This window comes from Amphibalanus amphitrite, unplaced genomic scaffold, assembly GCF_019059575.1.
Source record: "Amphibalanus amphitrite isolate SeventyFive unplaced genomic scaffold, NRLGWU_Aamphi_draft 000180F_arrow, whole genome shotgun sequence".
NCBI classification, from domain to species: Eukaryota; Metazoa; Arthropoda; class Thecostraca; order Balanomorpha; family Balanidae; genus Amphibalanus; species Amphibalanus amphitrite.
In genome coordinates this window covers 643,389-667,942 of record NW_024881675.1, presented here as the reverse complement: position 1 = coordinate 667,942, position 24,554 = coordinate 643,389, and the positions used below count along the sequence as shown (strand labels likewise).

The 24,554-nt window shown below is 50.6% G+C and overlaps 3 protein-coding genes across 3 annotated transcripts in view; 2 read left to right on the top strand and 1 right to left on the bottom strand.

Annotated features, from left to right (window-relative positions):
- The window catches only part of LOC122384042 (GAS2-like protein pickled eggs), a 72,883-nt gene extending 67,778 nt beyond the window's left edge, over nucleotides 1-5,105 (top strand). Inside the window, exons 6-7 of the mRNA XM_043371009.1 lie at nucleotides 1,565-1,788; nucleotides 3,237-5,105. Of these exons, the coding sequence (XP_043226944.1) occupies nucleotides 1,565-1,788; nucleotides 3,237-4,039 (1,027 nt within the window). The 3' untranslated portion in view covers nucleotides 4,040-5,105. The remainder of the gene's footprint in view (nucleotides 1-1,564; nucleotides 1,789-3,236) is intronic.
- Nucleotides 5,106-6,504: 1,399 nt separating this feature from the next.
- Nucleotides 6,505-17,391, bottom strand: LOC122384043 (FAD-dependent oxidoreductase domain-containing protein 1-like). Its single transcript, XM_043371010.1, has 2 exons — nucleotides 17,193-17,391; nucleotides 6,505-8,466 (listed from the first exon to the last, which is right to left on the bottom strand). Exon 2 carries the CDS (start codon nucleotides 8,417-8,419, stop codon nucleotides 6,908-6,910), a length of 1,512 nt encoding a protein of 503 aa, XP_043226945.1. The 5' UTR covers nucleotides 8,420-8,466; nucleotides 17,193-17,391; the 3' UTR covers nucleotides 6,505-6,907.
- The window catches only part of LOC122384039, a 26,392-nt gene continuing 19,184 nt past the window's right edge, over nucleotides 17,347-24,554 (top strand). The window contains exons 1-2 of the mRNA XM_043371007.1: nucleotides 17,347-17,415; nucleotides 17,584-17,729. The gene's annotated coding sequence lies outside the window, so the exon portion shown is untranslated. The remainder of the gene's footprint in view (nucleotides 17,416-17,583; nucleotides 17,730-24,554) is intronic.

Sequence of the window (24,554 nt, the reverse complement as noted above, 5' to 3'; positions counted from 1 at the left end):
GAGCGGTGCCAACACTGCACTTCTATCATAATCGCAGGCCAATATGTCTGCTACTCGCTCAAAGGATTTCGATTATTAGAAAACGCAATGCGAAAGCAGACCATAAATTATCGATAGTGCTTCAAAGAAGTAACTAAATCGGTTTGAACTTGGAAGTTATGAATGTTATTCATTACCACAGCGTCCGATCCATTTCCAGTCTCAGGACAGTGACTGATAGCGCTGTGGTATGGGCGATGACCGACCCAGACCCCGCCCCTCCCTCCTGGTCAGTGACCTGCGTTGCCCCGATTGCTGTGCGTATGTGCCGCGGACTAACGACTTCGATAAGGAAACAGGCCAGTCGATTTGTCCACATGTTCGGGCCAGATACCGACGGAGGCTGAGCACCCGCTTGTCAGAATGCCGCGTCCAGAGGCGTGTGATACGATACAGATAAGATGCGTCGTCAGAATACCGCCCGCGCTGAGGGGAGTGATCCGGACCCCAGCCCCGGCGGCTTCGGGTCAGTGGCGCCGTCTAAATTAGCCGACGGATGTTGACTCACATTGCGGCGGGAGTTCAAAGGAAAGCCACGCCACCCGGTCGGTTCGACTCACAGCCCCAACACTCGAGCTATAACACGTCAGTGCTAGCGTCAGTCATCGGAGACGTCTAAATCGACCCGAGGAGCCCTTCCGTTCCGCGATCATGTTGAAGCATTACGGGGCACCACGATGACCGTTTTCGTCGATATCACTTCAGGTGACTCACTAACACAAGTGTGAGTCTAACAGCCGAGCTTTGGTACCTCCTCTGAATGCATAAGGACACCATCTGGTAAAATTCCCAAACTAGAAACATTCATTTGTTATCCTGCCGGGAGAGAACAGTCATTTCTCACTGAGGGCGGCTCTGGCGGCGGCACGTCACCTGCAGCAGCGTCGAGACCGATCGACGATCGTCTCTGCGCGCCGGGCGCCGGTACAAATGACGCGCCGTCACCTCTCTCTAGTCCGGGCCCGACACGGCGTCATTAGCCGGCGCTGCGCCGACACACATCTGCCGGCACCGCGCGCACTGACGCCGCCTCACAACACCGGTGCCGCTGTCGCGCCACCCCGCGCGCCGCGCGCTGTAAACAACGTCACCCAGTTCCGCGGGGGAGACGGGCCATTTTTAGACGATGATGAGCGGCGACACCCCGATCCGGAAGCAGCAGTTTCGGGGAGACATGGCACAAGGTGTTGGCTGTAGACATGGCGCCGGGCGATGAATGTAGCCAATAGCCATGACACAGAGGCCTAGTATTGCTAGGTCTAGTGGTTCTTGGAAGCAGTTTAACATTCAGCAGAAACGCTGTTTATGTTAATAAGCAAAGCGTGCGAAAATATAGCTATACCCCATAACCTTCAGGCGCTTTGCCTTTCTTGCCGACACCTGTACAAACTAGAGCACATGGACGGACAGTGCTCAATACCTTTCCAGCCTGTTTCAAAGACCGCTGTCTCTCGTACCTCCCTTTGTCGCGTCCGAATCACTATCTCCACGCCACTCACTAACCCGCCTCTACCCTCACCCACAGACTGGACGGCGACAACAACGACGTGGGCGGCAGCCCGGCACTGCGCACGCCCATCAGTTTCCGCGGCTCGCCGGCACTGAGGAGACCGTCCCAGCTCAGCGCGCCCGACAAACGTCTCTACGAGGAGGTGTCTGGCGACTCGAGTTCCGAGGTCTCCGACGAGGGCTACCGCTCCCAGGGTCACTGGAAGGGAGCACACTCGCTCAAAGGGGCAGATAATATTGGTGAGTACGGAGGGCTATCATTGTACTAAATACATATGTGTGTTGAGCAGTGTCATGATTTTGAGCTATTTATGGCGTTGTATAGAGGTACGGTCAGATAATCTTGCAATGTGTTTCAGTATAACTAAAAAAGAACGATATGCATTGCAACGGAGAGCAGCATTTGACAATTACCTGCCTGTGCTTCCAACGCAGGTCTTAAGCAATCCAAGCGTCCATAGGACAAACTCAGCCGTAAGTAAAGTAAATGTATTATTTCACTAGCACTACAGGTTGAACCTTGGCTTTTTGTTCCCCCTGCCTTTGCGGCGTTTGGGCCCGGCTTTGGCGGCTGAAGCTGCACGCCGCTTCTTCCCACCAGCCACGGGCAGGCGGCCCTCGAGCGCCGACAGGTCAGCCCGCTGGGTGAGCTCCTCGCCCAGCGACCAGTCGGTGGTGAGCTCCCTCTTCCGCCGCTGGTCCTGCTTGGTCTCCGGCAGGCGCACCATGAAGTCCTCCTCGTACTTGGTGCGCTCGGCCTCCTCGCGCGTGCTGCGGTTGCGGTAGGTGTCGCTGTAGTCGTGCACCTCCTCCGGCGTGTCCAGGTACTGGCGGCCCAGTTCCTGCATCACTGAGCTGCTGAGCGCGCGCCGCCGCGCCGCCGCCAGTCGCCGCTCCTTGCGCGACTCGGCTGTCTCGTCGCCGTCGTAGTGGACCGCCGTGATCTTGGGCGGCACGTACACCCCCTCCTTGGCCTTGCCCGGTTTGCCGGCGGCGCTGTCGGCCTCCTGGTCGCTGTCACTGGCCTCGTCTCCCTCCAGTCGGCTGGCGAGGTTACCCGGCTGCGGCCGGAACCGGAGCGGGTCGCTCTCGCCCAGCTGACCGGTGGTGGCGATCCGCACCAGCTTGTCCACCTGGTAGCGCAGCTTCTGGTCGATGGGCCGGATACGCTCCAGGACCGTGCGCAGCTCCACCAGGCGCTCGATGCCGGCGTCCCCGGCGATCGACTTTCCGTGTAGTTTCAGGGACATCACTCGCGCCAGGTCCACCAGGTAACTGAGCAGCAGGCTGTTCTTCATCTCGAGGAAGCTGAGTCCCTGCGCCGTGTCCAGCTGGCCGTCCTTCACCTTCGCCGTCAGCGCCGTCACCAGCGAGCTCGCCTTGCCGAGGCCGTCCGTGAGGTCGGCCAGCAGTGTGTTGGCCCTCGCCACCTCCCCTTCGGGTGGTTTACTGTCGGTCATGTCTGAAACAGAAGACATGTGCTCGTTAGAGATGGTTTATACTTTGGTTCATTCATATTCACAGAACATGGTAAGCTGCTTTCAGGAGTTAATCGAGGAAACGCTGGCTGCTGCCTGCTATTGCTATGCAGTCACACATCACGCACAGCACGTGTGAATTCTCATAAGCGCTAATTCGCGCCAGATTTTTTTGCAAGCTTGCTGACTGGCTGCTTATCTCTTTTTCAGACCGCCCTGAATCGAGTCTCACGCACTCATCGACGGAATCCAGTGACCCGACCACGGAGCAGCCCATATCGCCGACCACGCCCACCACGCCGACCGCGCCCTGGCCCGATAAGCCCGCCAAGTCGCGCCGCTCCTTCATGGACTCGGCGCAGCGCATGATCAAGAGCCTACGTCCGCCCAAGGCCTCGCCGACGCCGACGCCGACGGCCGCCACGCCGCCGCCGGCGCCGACGCGTCGCCTGTCGTCGGACTCTTTGCGCCGCGGCGGTCTGCAGCGGAGCCAGTCGGGCGGCAGCGAGGCCGGCCTGCGCGCCTCGGTCCGCTCCAACCGCGCCAGCGAGGCGCGCCTGGCCCGCTGCGGCAAGAACACGTGGAGCGGCGGCGGCGGTCGGCAGCGCGAGCGGCCCGCGCTCGGCGCCGACACGTTCCGCGCGCCGCCGCCCAACCGGGCCACCTCGGCGTCGCCGGGACCGCGCCGGCGCGCGCCGCCGCAGCCGGCCGCCAGCCCGGCGCCGCGCCGCAAGCACAGCCACCTGCTGGCCGACCTGATGGACGACCCCGAGCTCGACGACGACGCCAAGGTGCTGCAGAAGATGGAGGAGCTGGTGCGCCAGTACAAGCCGTTCCTGGCGCAGCGGCAGCGCGAGGTCGAGGGCCTATCGCCGCCGGCGCCCTCAGTCACCCCTCCGGCGCCGGCGCGGGTCACTCCGCGCAAGGAGTCCGGCGCCGGCACGGCCAAGTCGCGCATCCCGGCGCCCACCTTTTTCCAGCAGACGCGCTCGCCGACCGAGACGTGTCTCTGAAGTGTCCATTCCGCCGCGAGTTGTGATACCGTGTGCCTGAATCTCGTGAGCGACTGGGGCCCGCCGCGCCGACAGCGCCACCTGCGCGGGCGCGGCGGACCCGGGACCGCGGCCCAGCAGCCAACAGCGGCCCCATGTTGCGACGGGAGATGATGTGTGCAATAGGTGTGTGCTTTTTTAGACGCATGGTCCCAGCGCGATCGGCGTGGCAAAGAGAGCTAACCTTGTACTTGTTTTAGAATGTGTATAGTGTTGTTATGAAGTTTGTGTTGCCCAGAGTGTCCGCGCCAGGTCGGACGGATCTTTTATATGTATCTGTACATAGCTTACGATGAGTTGCAAATGCAATTTCACTGCCTCGTCTCACAACACTCGTTTCTCTTGCACTCCAATCTGTTGTCTTTTCTGAAAGTTTTTTTTTTATAGTTGGCATGTTAAACAGAGAAGGCAATAACTATCACTGGTGCCCGCTATAACTGCACATAGGCTGTTCCTGTCACCTATCGCTGTCCCTGTCTTAGTAGGAGATATTAGGGATATGTAGAACACCAGGCGTCGTTTTCTCACCACGCGGGCATGTCCAATACCAGACGACAATAAGGCGAGGTGCGCCGCCCGCTGTGCGCGACGTGTCAACTATTCGGTTTGCGGGTACATGGTGAAAGAGGGCTGAGACGAATCGAGTGTGTGTGTGGACGCGAGCATTCAGCCGATCCGGCGGTGCTCATTATCTGTGATTTGGCATAATGGCAGCTGCTGGCACGCGGCGCCGGGCTGAGGGGCGGCACGCTCCCACCTCTGTGCAACGAGGGGCAACGAATGTGGAACGAATCGCGAGACGGTGGGATAGTATAATCGCATTAGCCGGGGATGTGTCCGTTCAGTTATTAAGACGTTGCTTGCTGCCATTGATCAAACTGTAAGATGTGTACGGGCCGGTCGCACAACGGCCGATGTTATGACCCTTCGTTACTGTATATGCTGGGAACAATGACGTTCGCGTAGTGGCTGAGCGTAACCGTCCGATAATAATCATTGTTCGCCGTTAATAAACAACCAAACCCTCTGACGGTGTCTACATAGACGCAGCCTGGAAAAGACGCAGAAGCCATTTCACTAATGGGATATGTATGTTTCACCTTCATAAGCAATGCTGCAATATAGTAGGTACACTTCCAAGTTGCTATACCTAACTTACTCATTCTGGCAGCTTATCCAGCCAAAGGCCAGCTCCCATGCACGAATGAGCGCAGATGAGCCTGGGTTAAGTAAACACGAAAAATTGAGAATGCGCACCCAAGATACCTGCGGGAGGGTCAATATTATCCCTACCAGCTTTAATGTCGGAAAAAGAATAAAGAGGCGATGAAGAAGGTGATGAAGAACGATTAAGAATTACATAGTTCTATTCAAGGCCCTAGTTCTATTAACAACCACTCAGAGTTTGTCTTATTTGGCCAATTAAACGTTAGGAAAAGATCACTCTAATCACGTTAGTGCATGTGCAACGATGCGCAAATGTTCACACAAATGTGCGCCCCATCATTATATTTGGAAAATTATTGAATGCCCTCCTAAGTCCTACTTGATGAAAAAAATCAACTCCATAAGATAAACTACCGGTTAGGTTAAGCCAGCCCCCGTTCACGAGCTCCAGAATCCCTTTACCGTGACGTCACCACGGTGCCTTTATTTCCCTAGTGAACCAACCTGAGTAGTAAAGGAATCTTGGGTTAAGCTAGCTTAGGTTATGTGACTACGATACAATGTTGATACCATTCGTGGTGGAGTCGCACGAACACGTAACAGTTGCACTTCAACTCGCATACCTACCCCATGACACCCTTGGAGGCAGGAGGGAACGACACGCTTCACTGGTTATTTCAGGGAAATCAATAGTAATGTTTCCCGTTCATATTGGCAACTGGTCAGATGAAAATGCATCAAGTCGTCGTCGATCGTGCTTTCCAATTAGCCGACACGCATTCAAAGACCATTTTCATCGCATTCCCCTTTGTATTGCATTACATCTTTCACGTCCACCCGAGCATTTATATCAATTGAACATCACAGTTCACTGAATCTTCTCACGTCTGTCAAGGTAACGCCATCACGACCAGTTGCCTCTCAGCAGCTGCAGCACATGGGCCAAAGTCGGTAGTGTATCACTACCCGCCCGCCCATGTGGACACCGGGCGAAATGCGGCGGCAGCAACAATAACCAACAACGACCCAGACTTCCATTTTCGGCAGCATACGACACATCGAGTTCATACAGCGGCCAATGGGCAGCGGTACGAACGCTGACCAGTGTACAACTTCCAAGTGGATACTGAATGAGTAACATTGAATGACGAACGTCTCAGGTATGATCATGCAAATTGCAATGCGTTATCAAATTTAACGCACGGTACTAAAATGTTAGTCAAACTGACCCATAATTGACGGTGAATGAAACCACAGTATAGTTATTTTATATGCCCTTTCTCAGGTAACCATGCATCCCTCAGAGCATCGTCAGCACATGCCTCACAACATGGGACTAGTACAAAATACCTGGCTGACTTTGAGCCACTAATTCTCCTAATAAAACGAGTCCAGCAGAAGGCGGCCGTGACAGGCGGGTGAACGTCACTACTTTCCCTCCGGCTACTGGGATCGACTCGCCGACCGCTGCGCCAGGCGCCACCTGCCCACCGCCTGCCGGTCAGAATTCGGACCTGGCCGGCGGGTTAGATGGCACTCACTACCTTCCAGTCACAGCTACTGAGGTAGACTCGCCTACCACTGCGCCGCCCGCCCGCCGCCGGCCGGCCCGCTCCTCTCGTCACCTATGTAGGTGTCGCCACTGGCGGTCCGGGCGCTCCGTCACACAATGTTCTGCTCATACAGCGGCTGGTTGGCCAGCACGCGCTCGAAGCCCATCCGCGTGAGGTCGATGGTGCGGTACTCGCCGTCTAGAATGTGCTCGGTGATGGCTCGGCCGACTGCCGGCGCCTGCTGGATGCCGTGCCCGCTGAACCCAGTCGCCATGAACAGGTTATGGTGGTGTGGGTGCGGGCCGATGATGGCATTCTGATCCAGCGTGTTGTAGTCGTAGTAGCCGGCCCAGGCGCTCTTCACCTTGAGGTTCTCGAAGGAGTGGACTCGGTGCGCCAGGTGGTGCCACACGTGCGACTGGAAGTAGTCGTAGTCGACGTCCAAATTGTCTGCCGACGGCTCCGGGTCGTCGGCGGTCCCCGTCGGCGACTTGCCGCCGATGTAGTGGCCGCCGTGGCCCTCGCGTCGGAAGTAGGCGCCGCTGGGGTCGATCAGCAGCGGACAGTCCAGGCCGGGCCCGTCCGGCGAGTGGTAGAAGTAGACGTAGCGTTTGCGCGGCTCCACCGGCACAGGAGTGGCCAGCAGCCCCTCGCCCTCACCGATCCCCGCCAGGCGCGCCACCTGGGCCGTGTTAGCGCCGGCCGACGCCACAAATATGGCAGCCTTCACCGTCTTCACGTCACCGTTCTTCAGTCGTATGACGGCCCGGTCCAGCACGTAGTTCCCGCCAGCCACTGACTGTTTACCCATGCTCTGCATGTTTGGCACGTACCGCGACTCGAACCCAGCCGCCTCACCCTCTACGAACTCGGCACCCAGCTGAATGGCCTTCCGTCGGAACGCGCTGAGCAGTGCGTGCGGGTCGAACCAGCCCTCGTTCTCCTGGCCGTGGCAGGCGAGCGCCACGCCGTCCGTATTGATCCATGGGAAGCGCTCCTTGAGTCGCGCAGGCGTCATGAGCTCCATCTTGGCGCCGTTCTCCATCTGGGTGCGATAGTTCTGCTCCAGCAGTTCGGCTTTCTCCGGACTGGCGCACATCAGGTAGCCGTGCGGATGGAACTGGATCGCCGGCGGCTCGTCGCCCTCCACAGTCAGAAAGCGGTCCGCGTTGCGCAGGAACTGCGCCGAGAACATGGACATCTGGATGTTCTCGGGCAGTGAGAACTGCTGCCGCAGACCGCCGACCGACAGCGGCGTGGACGCGGTGCGGTATGTCGAGTCGCGCTCGACCACCACCACCTGCACGCCGGGACCGGCGCGCAGCTTCAGCCAGAACGCGATCGCCGAGCCCATGATGCCGCCGCCAATGATGCACACGTCGCAGTGACTGGGGAAGAAGGTGCGGCTCTTCTTGCCCTCCCAGAGGAAGCGCATGTCGTCCGAGAAGATGCGCGCCGCCCGCTGGAACGGGTCCTCCGGCGGCGGCGCGCGCTCCCGTCTGATGGGCTCCGTCGGTGTCGGCGGCGGCTGCTCGTCGGCGCCGGCGGCCCGTCGGACGGCGGCGGTGGTGTGCAGCTGCCGGGCCACGAGCCGGCCGGCGCGCGCGCTGAGGCTCAGCATGGTGTCGGCGCGGCGGGCAGGCGTCCTCGGGGCTGCCGGCCGGCCAGCTGCGGCGGAGACGGGCCGTTACTCAGAGCGGTGACGGCACACCTGCAGGCCGGCCGGCCGGCAGTCCGCCCGGCTCCTCCCACACACGCCACCAACACAGCGCCACCCATTACAAACACAAACGTAAACGGTACAGGGGGCAAATTCAATGGCGAGTGAACAGCCAGGCAAACCATCATTACACACACAAAAAGGAGCATAATATGACTTGTAATCATAATCAGCTCAATATGTGAATTGCGAATTATCATTGCATGAACGCTTTGTAAAAAAAAAAAAACAAGATTGCTTATGGTATGCGATTCCCTCTCTTTTCTAAAACACCTTAAAAACATTACTTTCACCGATCTACAGTGCCAGACTGACGCCTGTTGACAAATGTAATCATGATCAGCCGGCTGGGCGGTAGCCCGCCCAGTCCGTCCCGTATTCGCCAGCCGGACCGTGCAGCAATCCGCGAGCTGGCAAATGCCAAACGTATATGGTTTTAAATGTGTTTAGCAAATGTGCCACGCATTTCGTGCGTCAATAAAAAAAAAATGTAACGTAAAAAGACGACCCCGGTCCCATGACATGAACAGTCGTTTTGACGACGTTAATAAAGCCATGAGTGACCAACCGATTGATGATAGCTTAATGGGAATCGGATCTTCTTTCCTGCGAAAGTGATATACTTGATCCTATGGTGGAAGATTAGAATCCCATTTTACACGCTAGCTGCACAACGGCAAATGTAAATGACGCCCCAAGGCAGTTTTTGAAGGATCAGTTTTTTTCACCAATGCTCCTAATTCAACTGAGTTAGCATCTGCAAAAATCGTCGAAAAGTTCAAAACAATCCGTCCAATGGACGGCTTCCTAATTCAATAGCCTGCCCTTAACGAAGCTGAGCTAACCCGCGCGGGGCTGGGGTCTCCAGCCGAACGCGCGGGGCTGGGGGAGGGGGGCAAATTTTACCCCCCCCCCCCCTGTAATCTCCCGAACTAATGGTCCGATTCGGAAAATTCAAACGCAAATCGAAAGATCTCATCACGAACAACTAATAACATGCACTTAATTTAAAGTTTGAGGTCAAGGTCAAGGTCAGGTCAAGGGTACAAGTTGTTTCTTTCTACAGTATCGGCCTTGCACCGTAGTTGCCGAAGAATGGAGACATGGACTGAGACTGATTGCCCAAAACGTGTTCTTAGGCTACCAAGACAATATTCGTTGCATACAATATCATTCAGAGGTCAAGGTCAAGGGTCAGGTCAGGTCAGGTCACCAAAAACAAAATATAGAAAAGGGCATGTGCCACACACGTTTTATGGGTCATTTTACTCATAGAATTCAATAGGCACACTCAATAAGTGATATGGACCACCTCTGGAAGAATTTCAGGTCGAGGTCAGGTCAAGGTCAGGTCAAGTGAGGTCAAATTTTGAAGTTGGTTGTTAAGGCCTAGAAAGGTGTCTACCTGATGCAGTTTTTCACGGCGAATCGAATGGTGCTATTTTTGTTTCCGTTCGAGGTCTAGAACTTCAAAAAAACCATTTTGCAAAATATTTGTTTGTCGTGACGTCATAAAATTTTGAAGAACTCCCACATTTTTGAACCGATTCTTCTAAAAATTGGTATGTAGGTGCACATGGACCACTTCTCTGACATATATTCCGGTTTTTTGATACACGCAAAATTTGGATTTTATAATTATTTTCCCAAAAAGTCAGTTTTTTAAAGAAAAAAATTGAGCCAAAATCAAAAATTTTCAAAAAACCGAGATGGCCATTTGATAGACAAAGTAGAATCACGTGTAAACTTTTTGTTACGTCTTGATTCCCCTAAAAATGAAGATGTTAGCGGCGTTTGAAATTTTGCCGCTTTTGAGGCGAAAATGGCGAACATGACGTCACTAAAACGTCATTTTCTATAAAAAAAAACTTCCAAAGGATTTCGCTCAAATTTTCAGGGAACGTGTCAAATTGATGTAAGAAAAGGTACTGAAAGTTTGGCGGCGCTGCGCGCCGCCGTTTTTGAGATATTGCAAAAATTCGCAAGGGGGGGGGGTAAAATTTACCCCCCCCAGTCCCGCGCGGGTTAACCTTTAGGGCCAAGGTAAGGTCAGATCCACTCAGGTTACAACGTTGCTCGAAGGAGATAATTCGCATATCATTCGATTCGACAGGTCACGCCGAGTCAGTGGCTTTTCCGATTTGCTAGCTAAATTTGATCGGGGATTAGTGACAAAAACTTTGATGACCTTACTACGCAAGGTCAAGGTCAAGGACGCAAGGTCAACGATGCAAAAGAGAGGCATCTCATTGCCTCTCTTTTAGGATCCTTGGAAGGAGTGCATGAAATCACAATTCCATGTGTTTCGGGTAGTTTTAGATCATCGCAGTTTCCATATTTCCACCAAACCCCTCGCACTTATAGGGGACGGACCCCCTCGTTTTTTTTTGCGAATAACTCGCGCAAAAAGCGGCCCATCGCGGCGAGACTTTCAGTACCCTCCAGTTAACCAATTCTACGCCTACCCTAAAAATTTCATGACCCTGACCCAAATAACCTCACTGCCAGAGGAACTTTCACAAATAAAAAAAAACTTGCAGGATCTACACCTTTTTAGGCGCAATTTCAATAAGTTAAAGGCCAAATTCAAAAAGTTTAAGTTCGAAACACACGTGAACGTTTTGAATTTAACTTTCTTTTTTGAAATTGCGCCTAAAATGCTGCAGTATCCATTAGGAGTCTCACAACTTGTACATTTATCTCGGATTTTTCCTTAAGGTCACATGAGGTCAGGTTTGAGGTTTTCGTGACCTCACCATTATACCTACACCATTCTGGCGCCGGGAACGATCTTCAAATATCTCAAGCACACAGAATCATGATTTCGTGCATTCCTTGCAAGGTTCGATGCGTCACTTTTGCAATGCTGACGACGTCATTAGGGTCATATTAGTTTTTCGTGAATAACGTCCGATCAAATTGAGCTAGCGAGTCGGGAAAGCCACCAATGGACTCAGGAAGACCTGCCGAATCGAATGATATGTATGTGAAATAGCCTCCTTCGACCAAGTTCGTGACCTGGGGGCGCTAACCTGACCGTGACCCAAGGTCAACACCCTATGTTGACCTCATTCAAACAAAAAGTATATAATTCGACGCGCCTGAGCGAGGCAGACATGATGCTTCCAAAATCACGGCTCTGCGGCCATTTTTTGCGAAGTTATTCACCAAAAACGGAACCGTACCTTAAAGCACTTGACCTGACCCCACAGGTCACCGGTTGACCTAGGACCTTAAAATCGGATATCAATCTCTGCGTATCGTAACGGCGCACACGCTCGTTTTTTTCCACGACGCGCTAGCTCTACCAGGGGTGAAACGGCGAAGGGGGGATGGTCGTACCCATCCCCCCCCCCCTCGGCCGGCGCGTATGTAGAAAACCAATAGGTCCGGCGGGCGGCGAGGGTTAAGGGTCAGCTATGCCCAGTGTCACCTCTCTATCGCCAACGTGCTCAGAGCTATCGCAAAAAAAACTGAGGGGGGGGGGGCGGCACCCGCTCCTCCCCCTCGGCCGGCAACCGGCTCCCCATTGACTTTTTTGCGATAGCTCCGACCACGCCGGGGATATAGAGCTGAAACTTGGCATACCTGACCTTTGATCCAAGCCGCATCTTGTGACTTCAAACGCATTTTCAGGTCAGGTCAGGTCACTGGCCTATGACGTCATAAGTGAACCTATAGCTATGCACAGTCAGATGTCGCAACTTCGCTACGCCCTCAGTGCCAGAGGAACCTTTACCGGAGATGAAACATACAGGATGTAGTATCCTCCAGAGGTCTCACAACTTACATACCTCGGATTTTTCCTCGAGGTCACATGAGGTCATGTCGGTCACGTGACCTTGTCAACTCGTTATAAGTCGATGGGGGAAAAACTGCTATTTAACGCCGGGAACAATCTCAAACTATCTCAAGCAAACGGAATCATAATTTATTGCACTCCTGGCAAGGTCCGATACTTCACTTTTGCATTGTTGACCTTGCGTGACGTCATTTATGACGTCACTTGGGTCAAAAGAGTTTTTCGTTAATAAGTCCGGATCAAATTGAGCTAGCGAATCGTGAAAGCCACCAATGGACTTAACAAGACCTGCTGAATCGAACAATATGCGACATGACCTCCTTCGACCAAGTCCGTGACCTGGGGGCGCTGACCTGACCTTGACCCGAGGTCAACGCCTCAAATTGATCTCACCCGAACAAAAAGTATACCATTCGACAAGCCTGAGCAAGGCGAACACGATGATGCCAAAATCGCAGCTCTGTGGCCGTTTTTTGCGAAGTTATTAACCCGCGCCCCTTAGGGCTATCGGCGGACTCTACCATCCGTAGAGGGGGGGGGGGGAGGGGGGGGCGGCGTTCCGTATGATCTCGGTAATTCCCCGGCCGATTTTCAAAATTCCGCATTTTCGGTCATAGGTCATAGGTCAATGACCTGACCTGACATTCATGTGACAATGACACCCACCACAATGCATGGGGACAACATCATTCACATGTTTGAACGTTTAAAACCACAAGACTGCAAACGCGCGGATAATGTGAGCCGACATACGCCGAATCGCGATTCCGGCCAAACATGGTCTCAAGAAATAGGTCACAAGTCAAAGGTCATTGGGGCAGGGTCATGAAATTTTTAGGGTACGTGTAAAATTTCTTAACCCGCGCCTCGCTGGGGGGGGGGGGGGCAGAATCTGCCCCTCCCGTTTTTCGCCAATAACTTCTAAACGCGTTACGCCAGCGACGTCAAACTTTCAGTACTTTATCATACATCAAGTTGACACATTCCCTGAAAATTTGAGCGAAATCCATCAGAAATTTTTTTAGATATTGACGTTTTAGTGACGTCATGTTCGCCATTTTCGCCTCAAAAACGGCAAAATTTCAAACGCCGCTAACATCTTCATTTTTAAAGGAATCAAGACGTAACAAAAAAAAAAAAGATTACACGTAATTCTACTTTGTCTATCAAATAGCTATCTCGGTTTTTTGAAAATTTTTGATTTGGGTCCAATTTTTTTTCTAAAAAAACTAACGATTTTGGGAAAATAATTATAAAATCCAAAATTTTAAGTGTATCGAAAAAACCGGAATGTATGTCAGAGAAGTGGTCTATGTGCACCTACATACCAACTTTAAAAAGAATGGGTTCAAAAATGTGGGAGTTATTCAAAATTTTATGAAGTAACGACATACAAAAATTTTGAAAAATGATTTTTTGTTTTAAGTTTTAGACCTCGTACGGAAACAAAAATAGCACCATTCGATTCGCCCTGAAAAACTGCATCAGATAGACACCTTTTTAGGCCTTAACAACCAACTTCAAAATTTGACCTCACTTGACCTGACCTTGACCTGACCTCGACCTGAAATTCATCCAGAGGTGGTCCATATCACTTATTGAGTGTGCCTATTGAATTCTATGAGTAAAATGACCCATAAAACATGTGTCGCACATGTCCGTTTCTATATTTTGTTTTTGGTGACCTGACCTGACCTGACCTTGACCTTTGAATGACATTGTATGCAACAAATATTGTCTTGGTAGTCTAAGGACACGTTTTGGGCAATCAGGCTCAGTCCATTCTTCGGCAACTACGGTGCAAGACCGATACTGTAGAAACTTGCATTTTGTACCCTTGACCTGACCTTGACTTGACCTCTGACCTACTTAAGCAAAAAATTTTGGGCTCTTAAGATCCGCCTTGTTGAGAGCTTTCGATTGCCGTTTTCCCCGTCTTTCTACGACCATCGGTTCGGATGTTAGACAGGGGGGGGGCAGAATCTGCCCCCCCCCCCCAGCAGGGCGCGTATGGCTGAATAGCCCAGCGGGTCGCCGGGTTTTGTTGCGATCGGCCGCTTTTTACGCGAGTTATTCACGAAAAACCAAGGGGGTCTGTTCGACCCCCCCCCCCCCCCCTTATAAGAATGTGACTTGAGTGACATCAAGCTATTTTCAAACATATGCTCAAAAGTTTGCAGCATGAAGTAAACCATTCACAGCAGTTCAAAGCAGTTCTTTGACACATAACAGATTACCGCTCCAAAATTTGTAGCTTTGGTTGGGAAACAACATCAAAATGAAGATCAATTTTTACTTTCTTCTCCAATTTTGAAGAGCAATTTTCCACTCCCAATTTAACCAAGAAAAAGCATTTGCATGTATGGTCCTTTTACATCCTATATCCTACCATAATTGAATAGAAATATATACTTTTGATCCTTTCCCACTCTTTTAGGGTCCCACATAACAGAAAATTTTTCACTATCCCCTTTTTGGTGGAGAATTTCTCCCTCTGACACCCAAGCCAAAATATAACTTTGGGACACTGTAAGGTAGTGTCTGGCTACTCCATTTTTAGATGACTGCTTAGCACCTGCTAGGGACAGAGATGAAAGTTGGCATAGCTTACTTTTGATTAAAAAAAAAGACACCAACACATTTTTGCTCAGGTCAATTCACTGACCTACAACATCATAAGCAAATCTCTACACCGTTCCAAAGTGACACAACTTCACAACTCTCCTAGTGAGTCTCTCACACAGAGTGATGGAGCTTACAGGAAATTAATCAGCAAACTATTTTTGGAGAGTTAGCCAAATTGGGGTCCCTGGCTCGCAATCACCTGCATCGCATCAGCACTTGCAGCATCAAGAAATGCATTAAATTGAAAACATTGAAGTTCAAAGCTGCAGCACTTTGATTCAGAAGGACTTATGCATTTGAATGCTCTGACTCTGTGGCATCAGCACGGATCTAGCTATTTTTAAATCTCATACTAAAACCTTGGTAAAAGGCAATGCTTGCTGTGATGGTATAGGACGTATAAAGTGCCTTGCGAGAAACATCTGTGTGTGTTGTTGGAGCTTTTGGGTGGGCAATAGAGTACAGGCAGGCTATCAAGCGCATGGCACGAAATTGTTGTGTCCCGCTTCAGCGTTCAGATCGGCAGAGCTCCGAGCATTTCTGACGAAATGTGGTGTGCGGCAGACGTTCAGCTCGCCGTACTCGCCGCAGACGTGCGGGCTGGTCGAGCGGTTGAACCGCACGATAAAAGGGGCCATTCAGTCGGCTCGGCTGGCGCGGGAGCCGCGCTCACCCTACCTGCGTCGGTTCCTGGGTGAGTACCGCGCCACTCCGCACCCCGCCACCGGGGAGACGCCGTTCCGCTTGATGAGGGGGCGGGAGGCGCGCACGACCCTGGACGTGCTGAAGCGGGACGCGCCCACCGGAAACAGCCGGAAACGCGCGGTACGCCGGCGGCACCGCCGCTATCAGTCGGCGTACAAGAGGAGGTACGATCGCACCGCGACCGCCGCCCCCAGGTGGGAGGCAGGAGACTGGGTACGGGTTCGTAAGCCGGTCAGCGGTCGGGTCGAAGGCCAGCCGGCGGTCCAGATCCGGGAGAGGACCGGCCCTGTGAGCTACAGGGTAAGCACGGGGGACAGAGTGCACGCCAGGCGTCTCGTGCCGGGGCGTGCCACAGAGGAGCCGGTAGTGGAGGAGCTACCGGCCAGCCTTATTCCGGATTCCTCGGTCCCATCTGGGAGCGCTGAGGGCGCTGTCAGTCCGCCCAGAGTCCGCCCTGTGTCACACGCCGCCGGGGAGCTATCCGTGCCTTGGGCGGATCCTCAGACCTCTCCTGTTTCTCCGCGCCGTGGCAGTCGCCGGCGCCGGGCTCCTGACCGGTTCACGCCGGACCGGTACCAGTAGGTAGGTCGAGGGGGCTGCCCCGAGTAGAGTGTGTTCCCTCAAAGGGAGGGGTGGTGTTGGAGTTTGTTTGTGCGCCGAATATGTCTCAGGCGCGCCGAAGTTGTATTTATTTATTACTCTGTTTAGTGCTGGATTTCTGTGAGTGTATTACGTATATTTAGTTTCTTGTTGAAGAAGCGATCCTATATCTGTAATGTCGGACCGAGTTCTTTGGGTCTCTGTAGATCTAACGTCCAGCCCCGATAAGAGACTAAGGTGTAATAGTTGTAGTTTACGCGGTCAGTGATGGCGAGTGAAGAGGACCCCCATCACTACAGGCTCATTCTCTTCCGGAAACGTGGTATTGGAAAAATGTAAACAATCGGTTATGTTGTGCTTTCCTTTGGCTTCTTCGCAATAAACCCGCACTCTGGGGTCTCCCGGGCGTGTGACGAGGTGGACAGAAGCGGGACACAACAGAAATGTCTGTCAGAATATTAAGTTAGGTACTTAAGTATTGCTTCCAAATGACATATGAATGACTGAGGCCCTAAAAATATCAACAAAAACAAAAGTACAATATCAATAAAAACCAGTGAATATTCCTCTGCCAAACTTATCTATAGATAGGTAGGATATTAGTATCAAACTAAATTCAGGACTAATGCTGTAGGTTGAGGTATATATTGACCCTGGTAGGTTAAATATACCTACCTAGACTGGATAGGTAAGATACCTAGCCATTTCAATTTGATGATCAAATCAATGCCTTGAACTTGAGCAATTAATCTCCATCAAAAGTTCCCAATTAAAGTTATCATTTCAAAATCATCCTGTTGCTAGATGAGCAAGAGAAATTCAACAATAATTGTAATACATTAAACCGCAATATCAATATTGAGCAGGTTCCAGTTCAGCAGCAGAAGATGACAAAAGCCCTCAAATCTTTCAAATCTTAATCATCTTATGATAACCACCCACCTGTAGTATCTAAAGCTTCGGTGAGGTAGCTCTTATGCTTTCCAGAATCGTGTAGACTGAAGAATTGGCATCAGCAACACAGCGGCAGTGAAAGCGCGGCGAAAAGCGCGTCACGCGTGTCGCCAGACGGGCGCCGCCATTTTTGCGGTGAGAACAACTCACGCGCAGCTCTACTGCGCATGCTCAGAAACGAGGCAAGGCGACAGTCGACTGCCGCCGCTTGGTATGTGTTGTGCTGTGTGGAGTTTGGGGAATTTGAATAGATCCCATTCTGTTTTTGCTGGCTTTCAACCACAGTTGTTGAATGTGTGTAGGTGAAGTGTGACATTTAGGCAAGAGGATCGGAAAGGAGGGTGCCTGTGCGCACTCCAAGGACTATTCGTATCCTCAGATTGGCTGGAAGGACTACGGCGGCGGGCGGCGCTGAGGGGCCTTTGTCTGCGGTGCAAACGATGGATAGACATCGGACGTCATCCCATCAGTTACAGTGAGAAGCTGAAGTAACCTGCTAAGTTCCAGGCTTCATAAGTCTACAAGGTATGAGATTGAGATTTGTATACCATTTTGCCATAACATATGAGAAGAAGGCCGCGCACCCCTGTCGTAACGCTTGACGCTTCCCTAGCGTCAGTCCGCCATTGCGGTGGCAGACCGCATGCCTGACGTAAGACGGCCATTTTGAAGCCGAACTTTTCGCTGTTGTGGATGGAATTAGGTAGCATGCTATTGATTTCGGTAGTTCTAGAATTGAGAAGTGGGGCTGGCTGGCTGTTCCATAGCTTCCAGTAGCTTTCACGATATTGCTACCTTTGACTACTCGACTGTGCAGTGCATTGATCGCACACGGCACAGCTCATGGATGGAAGACCCATATTAGGCATGGTGGAAGCTATATATCACGTCTTTGTGGGCCTACAAGCTAAGTCGTCTTCTCCATATGCCCGCTGCTCCGATGTGTACTTACCGTCTCCGAAGTTTCAGGCATTATCTGTACGCGGCATACGGGAATGGTAGCCCGAAAGCGATCGGTATGCCGTATGCGTGTTGGGGGGGGGGGGGGAGGGGGATGTCGGGGTAGGTCAGCTTGAGTTGATTTATTGCTGAACTGTGGTCTGTGACTTTCCGTTTCCCAGTTTGTTAGAAATGTGGAGGAGTCGAGCCCTATCATCGATCGGCACCGCCTCCCCCCTCCCCCCCCCCCACACACACACGCATGTACTCGCTGAGGAGTAAGGGCTGTGAATGTGATAGGTGGTGGTGAAAAGGACGGTCTTGCCATAGACATCTGCGATCAATATGACTTCTACGAGTGACGATATTACGTGCTTGTTTTGACCGAGTCGGTAATGTTTTTTATGAAATATGCGGAATATCGTTCATCATTTATCGCGTATTGCGGATTAACTATTCATTTTCCACTTCAACTTGTTTCGAATCGGTTACAGGAACGACTATGCCCTGTCCCAGACTGTTTGCCGCTGCGGTCCGGCATGATCTATTTTCATGCTGCCTGGTGAGAGTCATAATTGAGCCTAATTAGTGGCGTGTTACCGGAAATGGAAAAGTTAGCTTTAAACGAAATGAAAAACAAAGTGCGTGGGAAACCGTTTTCCATCCATTTTCATCATCGGACCATTAGCTTTGCACATAGGTAAGCCCCTGCGGAGGATAAGGGAAAGGGGGGCTTCGGGACGTGTAGACGTTATTTCTTTGCAGCTTAGTAGGGTTCGAGTCTTACCAATAATTCCGATATTTTAGCATAACCGATGGCTTATGGCGCTTCATGCCTAGTAATGGTGGCTTTGTGCCCTCAAACTGATGATTGGAAATAGCCCTACGTTATGGACGTAGACCACCTTGAAGATTATAGAGAAAATGGAGACAAACTCAGTGCTCAAGTTAACTTACGTATTGTTACGCCGTTGAGTTCTTTCTTGTCCTTTCTTTGTTAGCTGTGCGTGTGTGTGTGATGGCAATACACCAGCGAAGTTGAAAAAAGACCACCTTAAAGATTATCAAGAAAATGGAGACAAACTCAGTGCTCAAGTTAACCCTCGCATGTGTGCGGCGTTTGCCAGCTTCTAATGTGTAGGGGGGGGGTCGGTTGGACCCCCCCTTGCCGTTTGGCCCCTGATCGAGCTAGAGCTTCGCGGAAAAAACGAGCGTGTTGCCCGTGACGAGAGGAAGCCGATGATACCCAATTTTAAGGTCCTAGGTCATTGATTGACCTTCCAGGTCAGGTCAATGACCCAAAGTCGGGAAAATCGGGACCTGTTAGAAAGTCGTAAAGTGTGGCTGTTAAGGGGTTTTTCGGGGTGCTGATCACGAATATCGTGTTAGTTTTGATCACAGATGATGTCTTGAAGCATTTAGACCAGGTCGGGCCAGGTCAGGTCAGGTCAACCAGTAGGCGTCGTGACGGGTATTCGTAGTACGTGTCAACCGCCTCTGACAGCTTCGTAACATGTTACGAAATCACCAAAACTACTTCGTAAATGTTCAAATGGTTGCTAAATTCGAATTCAGCTCCAAAAACTAGCCTAGAAACATGTAAAACTCGAAAAAGTGACCCGAGGTCACCCGAGGTCACCAAAGGTCAATGACCTGACCTGACCTTCAGGTGACCTTGACACACACGGGAGTAGCATCAAATCACATGTTTGAACGTTTGAAACCACGAAAAGCTTGCAAACACGCGGCTAGTGCGAGCCGACATACGCGAAATCGCGATTCCGGCCAAACATGGTCTCGGAAAAGAGGTCACAGGTCAAAGGTCATTTGGGTCAGGGTCATGAAATTTTCAGGGTAGGTGTAAAATTGCTCAATGCGAGGGTACTGAAAGTTTCGTCGCGATCGGCCGCTTTTTACGCGAGTTATTCGCGAAAAACCATGGGGGGGTCCATCCGACCCCCCCCCCCTACACATGCGAGGGTTAACTTACGGACTTAGTGTTGAAAACAAGTTAACTTTCCTGGATAACCTTGCCTAGATTAGGTACCTTTCCTAGATTTCCTAGATAGTTATCATGGTTAACGTAAGAGGCTCAATGAACTATGAATCATCAGTATACAGGAAATCCACAGACTCTTGGTAATGTCTAAACGGCAAAGGTGAGTGCTCAGGGAGATACAAAACAAGTGTTATCAGAGCCTTCATCAAAAGACCCGTCGAAGACGGTTCCTCTTGGGTACTCATACAAGTGGAATTTGAAAGACTGAAATAGATCTTGGTCAACAATGGCTTTTCGCTTTTCCACTAGGGAAATTGACGAAGAAATTAACCCGCGCCCCGCTGGGGGTCCTGGATTTCCACGCCCTGCTGCGGGGTGGTTTGAACACCCCCTTCTATGTCGGCTCCTGGGGCACGTAGCGATACGGAAAAGGCGGCGTTCGGAAGAGCGTCAAAACTAAGGAAGAAATCACTTCGGCCACTTTTAGTCAGGTCAATGGTCAGGTCACCAGTGGTCATTGAAGGCCAAAATTCGCCGATTTGTAGGTCAGATTTCGACAATTTTCAACAAATCGACGCACAGCTCGGAAACTAATAAAGTTGCAGTGCCGCTGAAAAGCGCACATTTGATAGTCCCAGTAACGCTGTTTCTGACAAATTCCATCAGATTTGACCTATCGTCAATGGTTTTGCCTGCAGGGGGCAAAAACCGCCTAAATAGCCGATTTTTTCGGAAACAGTTTTTCTGCAATAGCTTTTGACTCAAACCTAGCACGAACTTTCTTTTACCAGCATCGTGTTCCTCTCGTCAAGACGCGTCGAATGAACTTGAAGTTGACCTTGAAAGGTCAACTTCAAGATTTGACCTGGGGTCAAGGTCATGACCTGACCGGTAGTGATAGTTGAGGAATCTGGTGGGTTTTAACGTAAAAATAGTACAAAAAGTAGGTGAAATCCCAATTTCAACATGAAATTACTCGTGAGTCGTGGCTCAGACCGAGTTTCGAAAATCTGATTTCAGTCTCGTAAAGTGGAGTGCTGATTCTACCAAATATCAAATTTTGTATTTTAGCTGACAATTTACCTTTAATTAAAGGTAGGGGTAGGATTAACGGGTAACGGGTTATTTTTGTGGCCGTATTCACATTCGAAGCTTACCCCTGATGGTCGCCCGGTGCCCCGGCGTCACGCAGACGGCACCACGCGGCACGCAGGCCAGGTGCCGCCGGGCGACCATCGGGGTAAACCTCGATTGTGAATACGGCCACAAAAAATAACCCGTTACCCGTTACTCCTACCCCTACCCTTAACCGGTGATTGTGAATACGGCCACAGGGGCATAAAAGGGGTCACGGGTGCCATTTTCATGTTCAGTGTGTCTAAGATACTATATAGCTAGTAATTCAGTGTTTGAGTGTTTATAATGACTTCCGTCTAAAAGAGGCGACTTTCAAGTTTCTCTTATTGACTTATAATGGGAGGTCGCAAAATTCGCCTGACCTTAGGTCACCGATATCAAAATTTCGAGATAAACATTTTGTGCATACCGTTGCTCTTTCAATCGCTGAAAGTTTCAAAGCGATCGGTAACTCTGTGTAGCTACTAGCTATGGCAGACATGGAAACTTTTTTATGTAGGTAGTGAGGTCACTTCACCTGACCTGGAGACCTTAAGTGACCTGGGTCTGAAATTTTCACAACATATGTAGAAATGATGTAGGTATGCGCCGCTGTTTTTTTAGATATTGGCGAAAACCCGCAGGGGAGAGGGGAACATCCCCTCCCCCCAGCAGGGTGTGGGTTAAGCAGCATCTTGATATAGAGAGACAAGCAAAAATATGACCCCAAAAGGCCGTTCCGGAAATATTATTACGCTGTATTATCGCAACCACGTGTCTCCCTCGTACAAAATAGACGAAAACGTCATCAAACAAATTATCGTGGAAAACATAACCTGTACAAACGCCACTGACCAACTGAAATTCATCATCTTTTACAAAAAAAAGCGAAACAAGTAGCCTGCTCGTACGGAACAACATGCAAGACAACACAGACAAACTCAAACGCACCAATGTAGTTTGCGAATTTTCATGTCCGTACGAAGATTACAGGTTTCGTGAAATAAACTACATTGGCGCTACAAACAACCACATCACTATCAAGTCGTCTCACCATGCACCTTAGAGACGGCCGGGGCACCAAATCAACACAAATACAGCACAAAACATGACGCAAGCGCACCAGACCTATCACTAGAAAACTTCTGACTGAAAATGCGACCATCATCAAAACACAGGACAACAGAGCACGTCTCGTCTCTGGAAACTAGAGGCATTACTCATTAGATATCGCGCTCCACAGCTCAACAAGCAACATAACTCTTGCGTTACACTAGGGCTGTAAAGACGTTCCCATGTCATGTAGCTGGTTGAAAGCTACATTTTCCCAGCAATACCAGCCAGTAGAGCATTTGAGCCACCTGAAGATGGTTAGAACACTGGAAACTCATTGTAGCCACTTGCAGAGAGCCGTCGTGGTTGCTGACAGAACGTGTCACCCTGAACCATCAATGAAACTAGCTGCGAGTAGCAATCATAGGGCGCAGGCCGTGGCGCGGGAATGAATTATGAAAGTAGCTCGATCACTCATTTTGAGTAAAAATTTGAGCAAAATGCAATTTTTACATGGCATGATAGAAGCACGAACGGTTCAAAAAGTTAGTCACTGATTTGCATAAAGATCACACTATTTACTGAAAATATGACTCATTGACTGTTCGAAGTTTCAATGTTGTAACCTTATCACTTTGAGAAATATTGATTTTAAGCTAGAAACGTGTTTTTTTTTTTCTGCGCCACCCGGTATATAGGAAGGGGGCGTTATAAGAGATTTACTACGTTACCATGGCACAAGTTCGGCCGATTTTGCAAAAAAAAAGATTCTCCGTCATATTATTTAGACGTTTAGAATTGTAAATATAGGATTAGGTGCTAGCTAAAGCCATAGGCTATGCCTAAAGCCATAGGCATAGCCTATGTGCGCTCATTTTTTGCAAAGGTGAATAGTATCCGAGAAAAATGCACGTGGAATTTCGTTCAATTGTTTTACGCGTTCATGGAAACGTAGGGATTATCTCGTTCCTAAGAGTGGTCAGATCTTTTGCTTTGGAGATCAGGCTCGATTTGCGACGCCTGGCGATGACCGCATCTGTAGCCAAAGGGAAGAAGCATTCGCGGTGCTCGGATGCCATACGGACTGGAATTCATCCGGAGAGTGCATGATGCTGTTGATAAATATCCCAGTAAGAGGGCACGGGCCCCGTGATGCCATCATTTTTCTTCAAGAACGGCCTCAAAGTCAACTTCACGAGCTGAGCCGGACTTATGGCGACGGATGTCAAACTACTTGTCTATCACCAGGGACGTAGCCAAGGGGGCGCACGGGGGCCATGCCCCCCCCCCCTGAAGGCGAAAAAATAAAATAAAATTGAATAAAAAATAACAATAGATTAAAACAGCTGCACCATACCCCGAAAAATAGTGGGCCAAATCCGAGGAGTTTTCCTTTTTTGAGGGTGTACTTGACTAGGCCGCGACCTGTGGCCCCTCCCTGAGCAAAATCCTGGGTGCGTGCCTGCTTATCACCTATGGAAGTACTTACACATGTAATAGTAGTTGTAACTTTTGTCACATTCGTGTATTAATGTTCGATCGTTTTGTGCTTCCATTTGCAAGACATCTGGCTCCATGCTGCAGACTTGTGATCAGCTCAGTTGAGCCGGCTCAAAAATCAGCTCAGCTCATGAGCCGGCTCAACATTTTGCCAAATTGTTGAGCTGTGAGCTGAGCCGGCTCAGTAATGCATTGAGCTGAGCTGCTGTCTGAGCTGAGCTGAATGAGCTTGAGCTGAGCTGAGCTGAATGAGCTTGAGCTGAGCTGAGCTGATTGAGCTGAGCTGATTGAGCTGAGCTGAGCTGATTGAACTGAGCTGAGCTGAGCTGAGCTGATTGAGCTGAGCTGAGCTGAGCTGAGCGAGCTGAGCTGAGCTGATTGAGCTGAGCTGATTTAGCTGAGCTGAGCTGATCCAGTTCTAGTAGTAGGTACACTGGAAGATGATGAGAACGGATAAAAATATAAAACCGAATGCAATGTGCATTGAATATTGATACACTATAAACACTAGAAACATGATAAACTGGAAATAATATTATAATACAAACCAAAGACGTCACTAGGTGAAAGGCCATGTAGTTCGACACCGCAAACTGAAGCGATCGGTCGGGAAATCGCTACATTCCTCTATTGCACCCCGTTCGCACCGTTTTAAGCCGTTCGGTTGGTATCCTTATCCACTGCGGCGTGATGTCCCGACCTGTGTCCCGATGATTCGATGTCCATGACCAATCAGCACACGC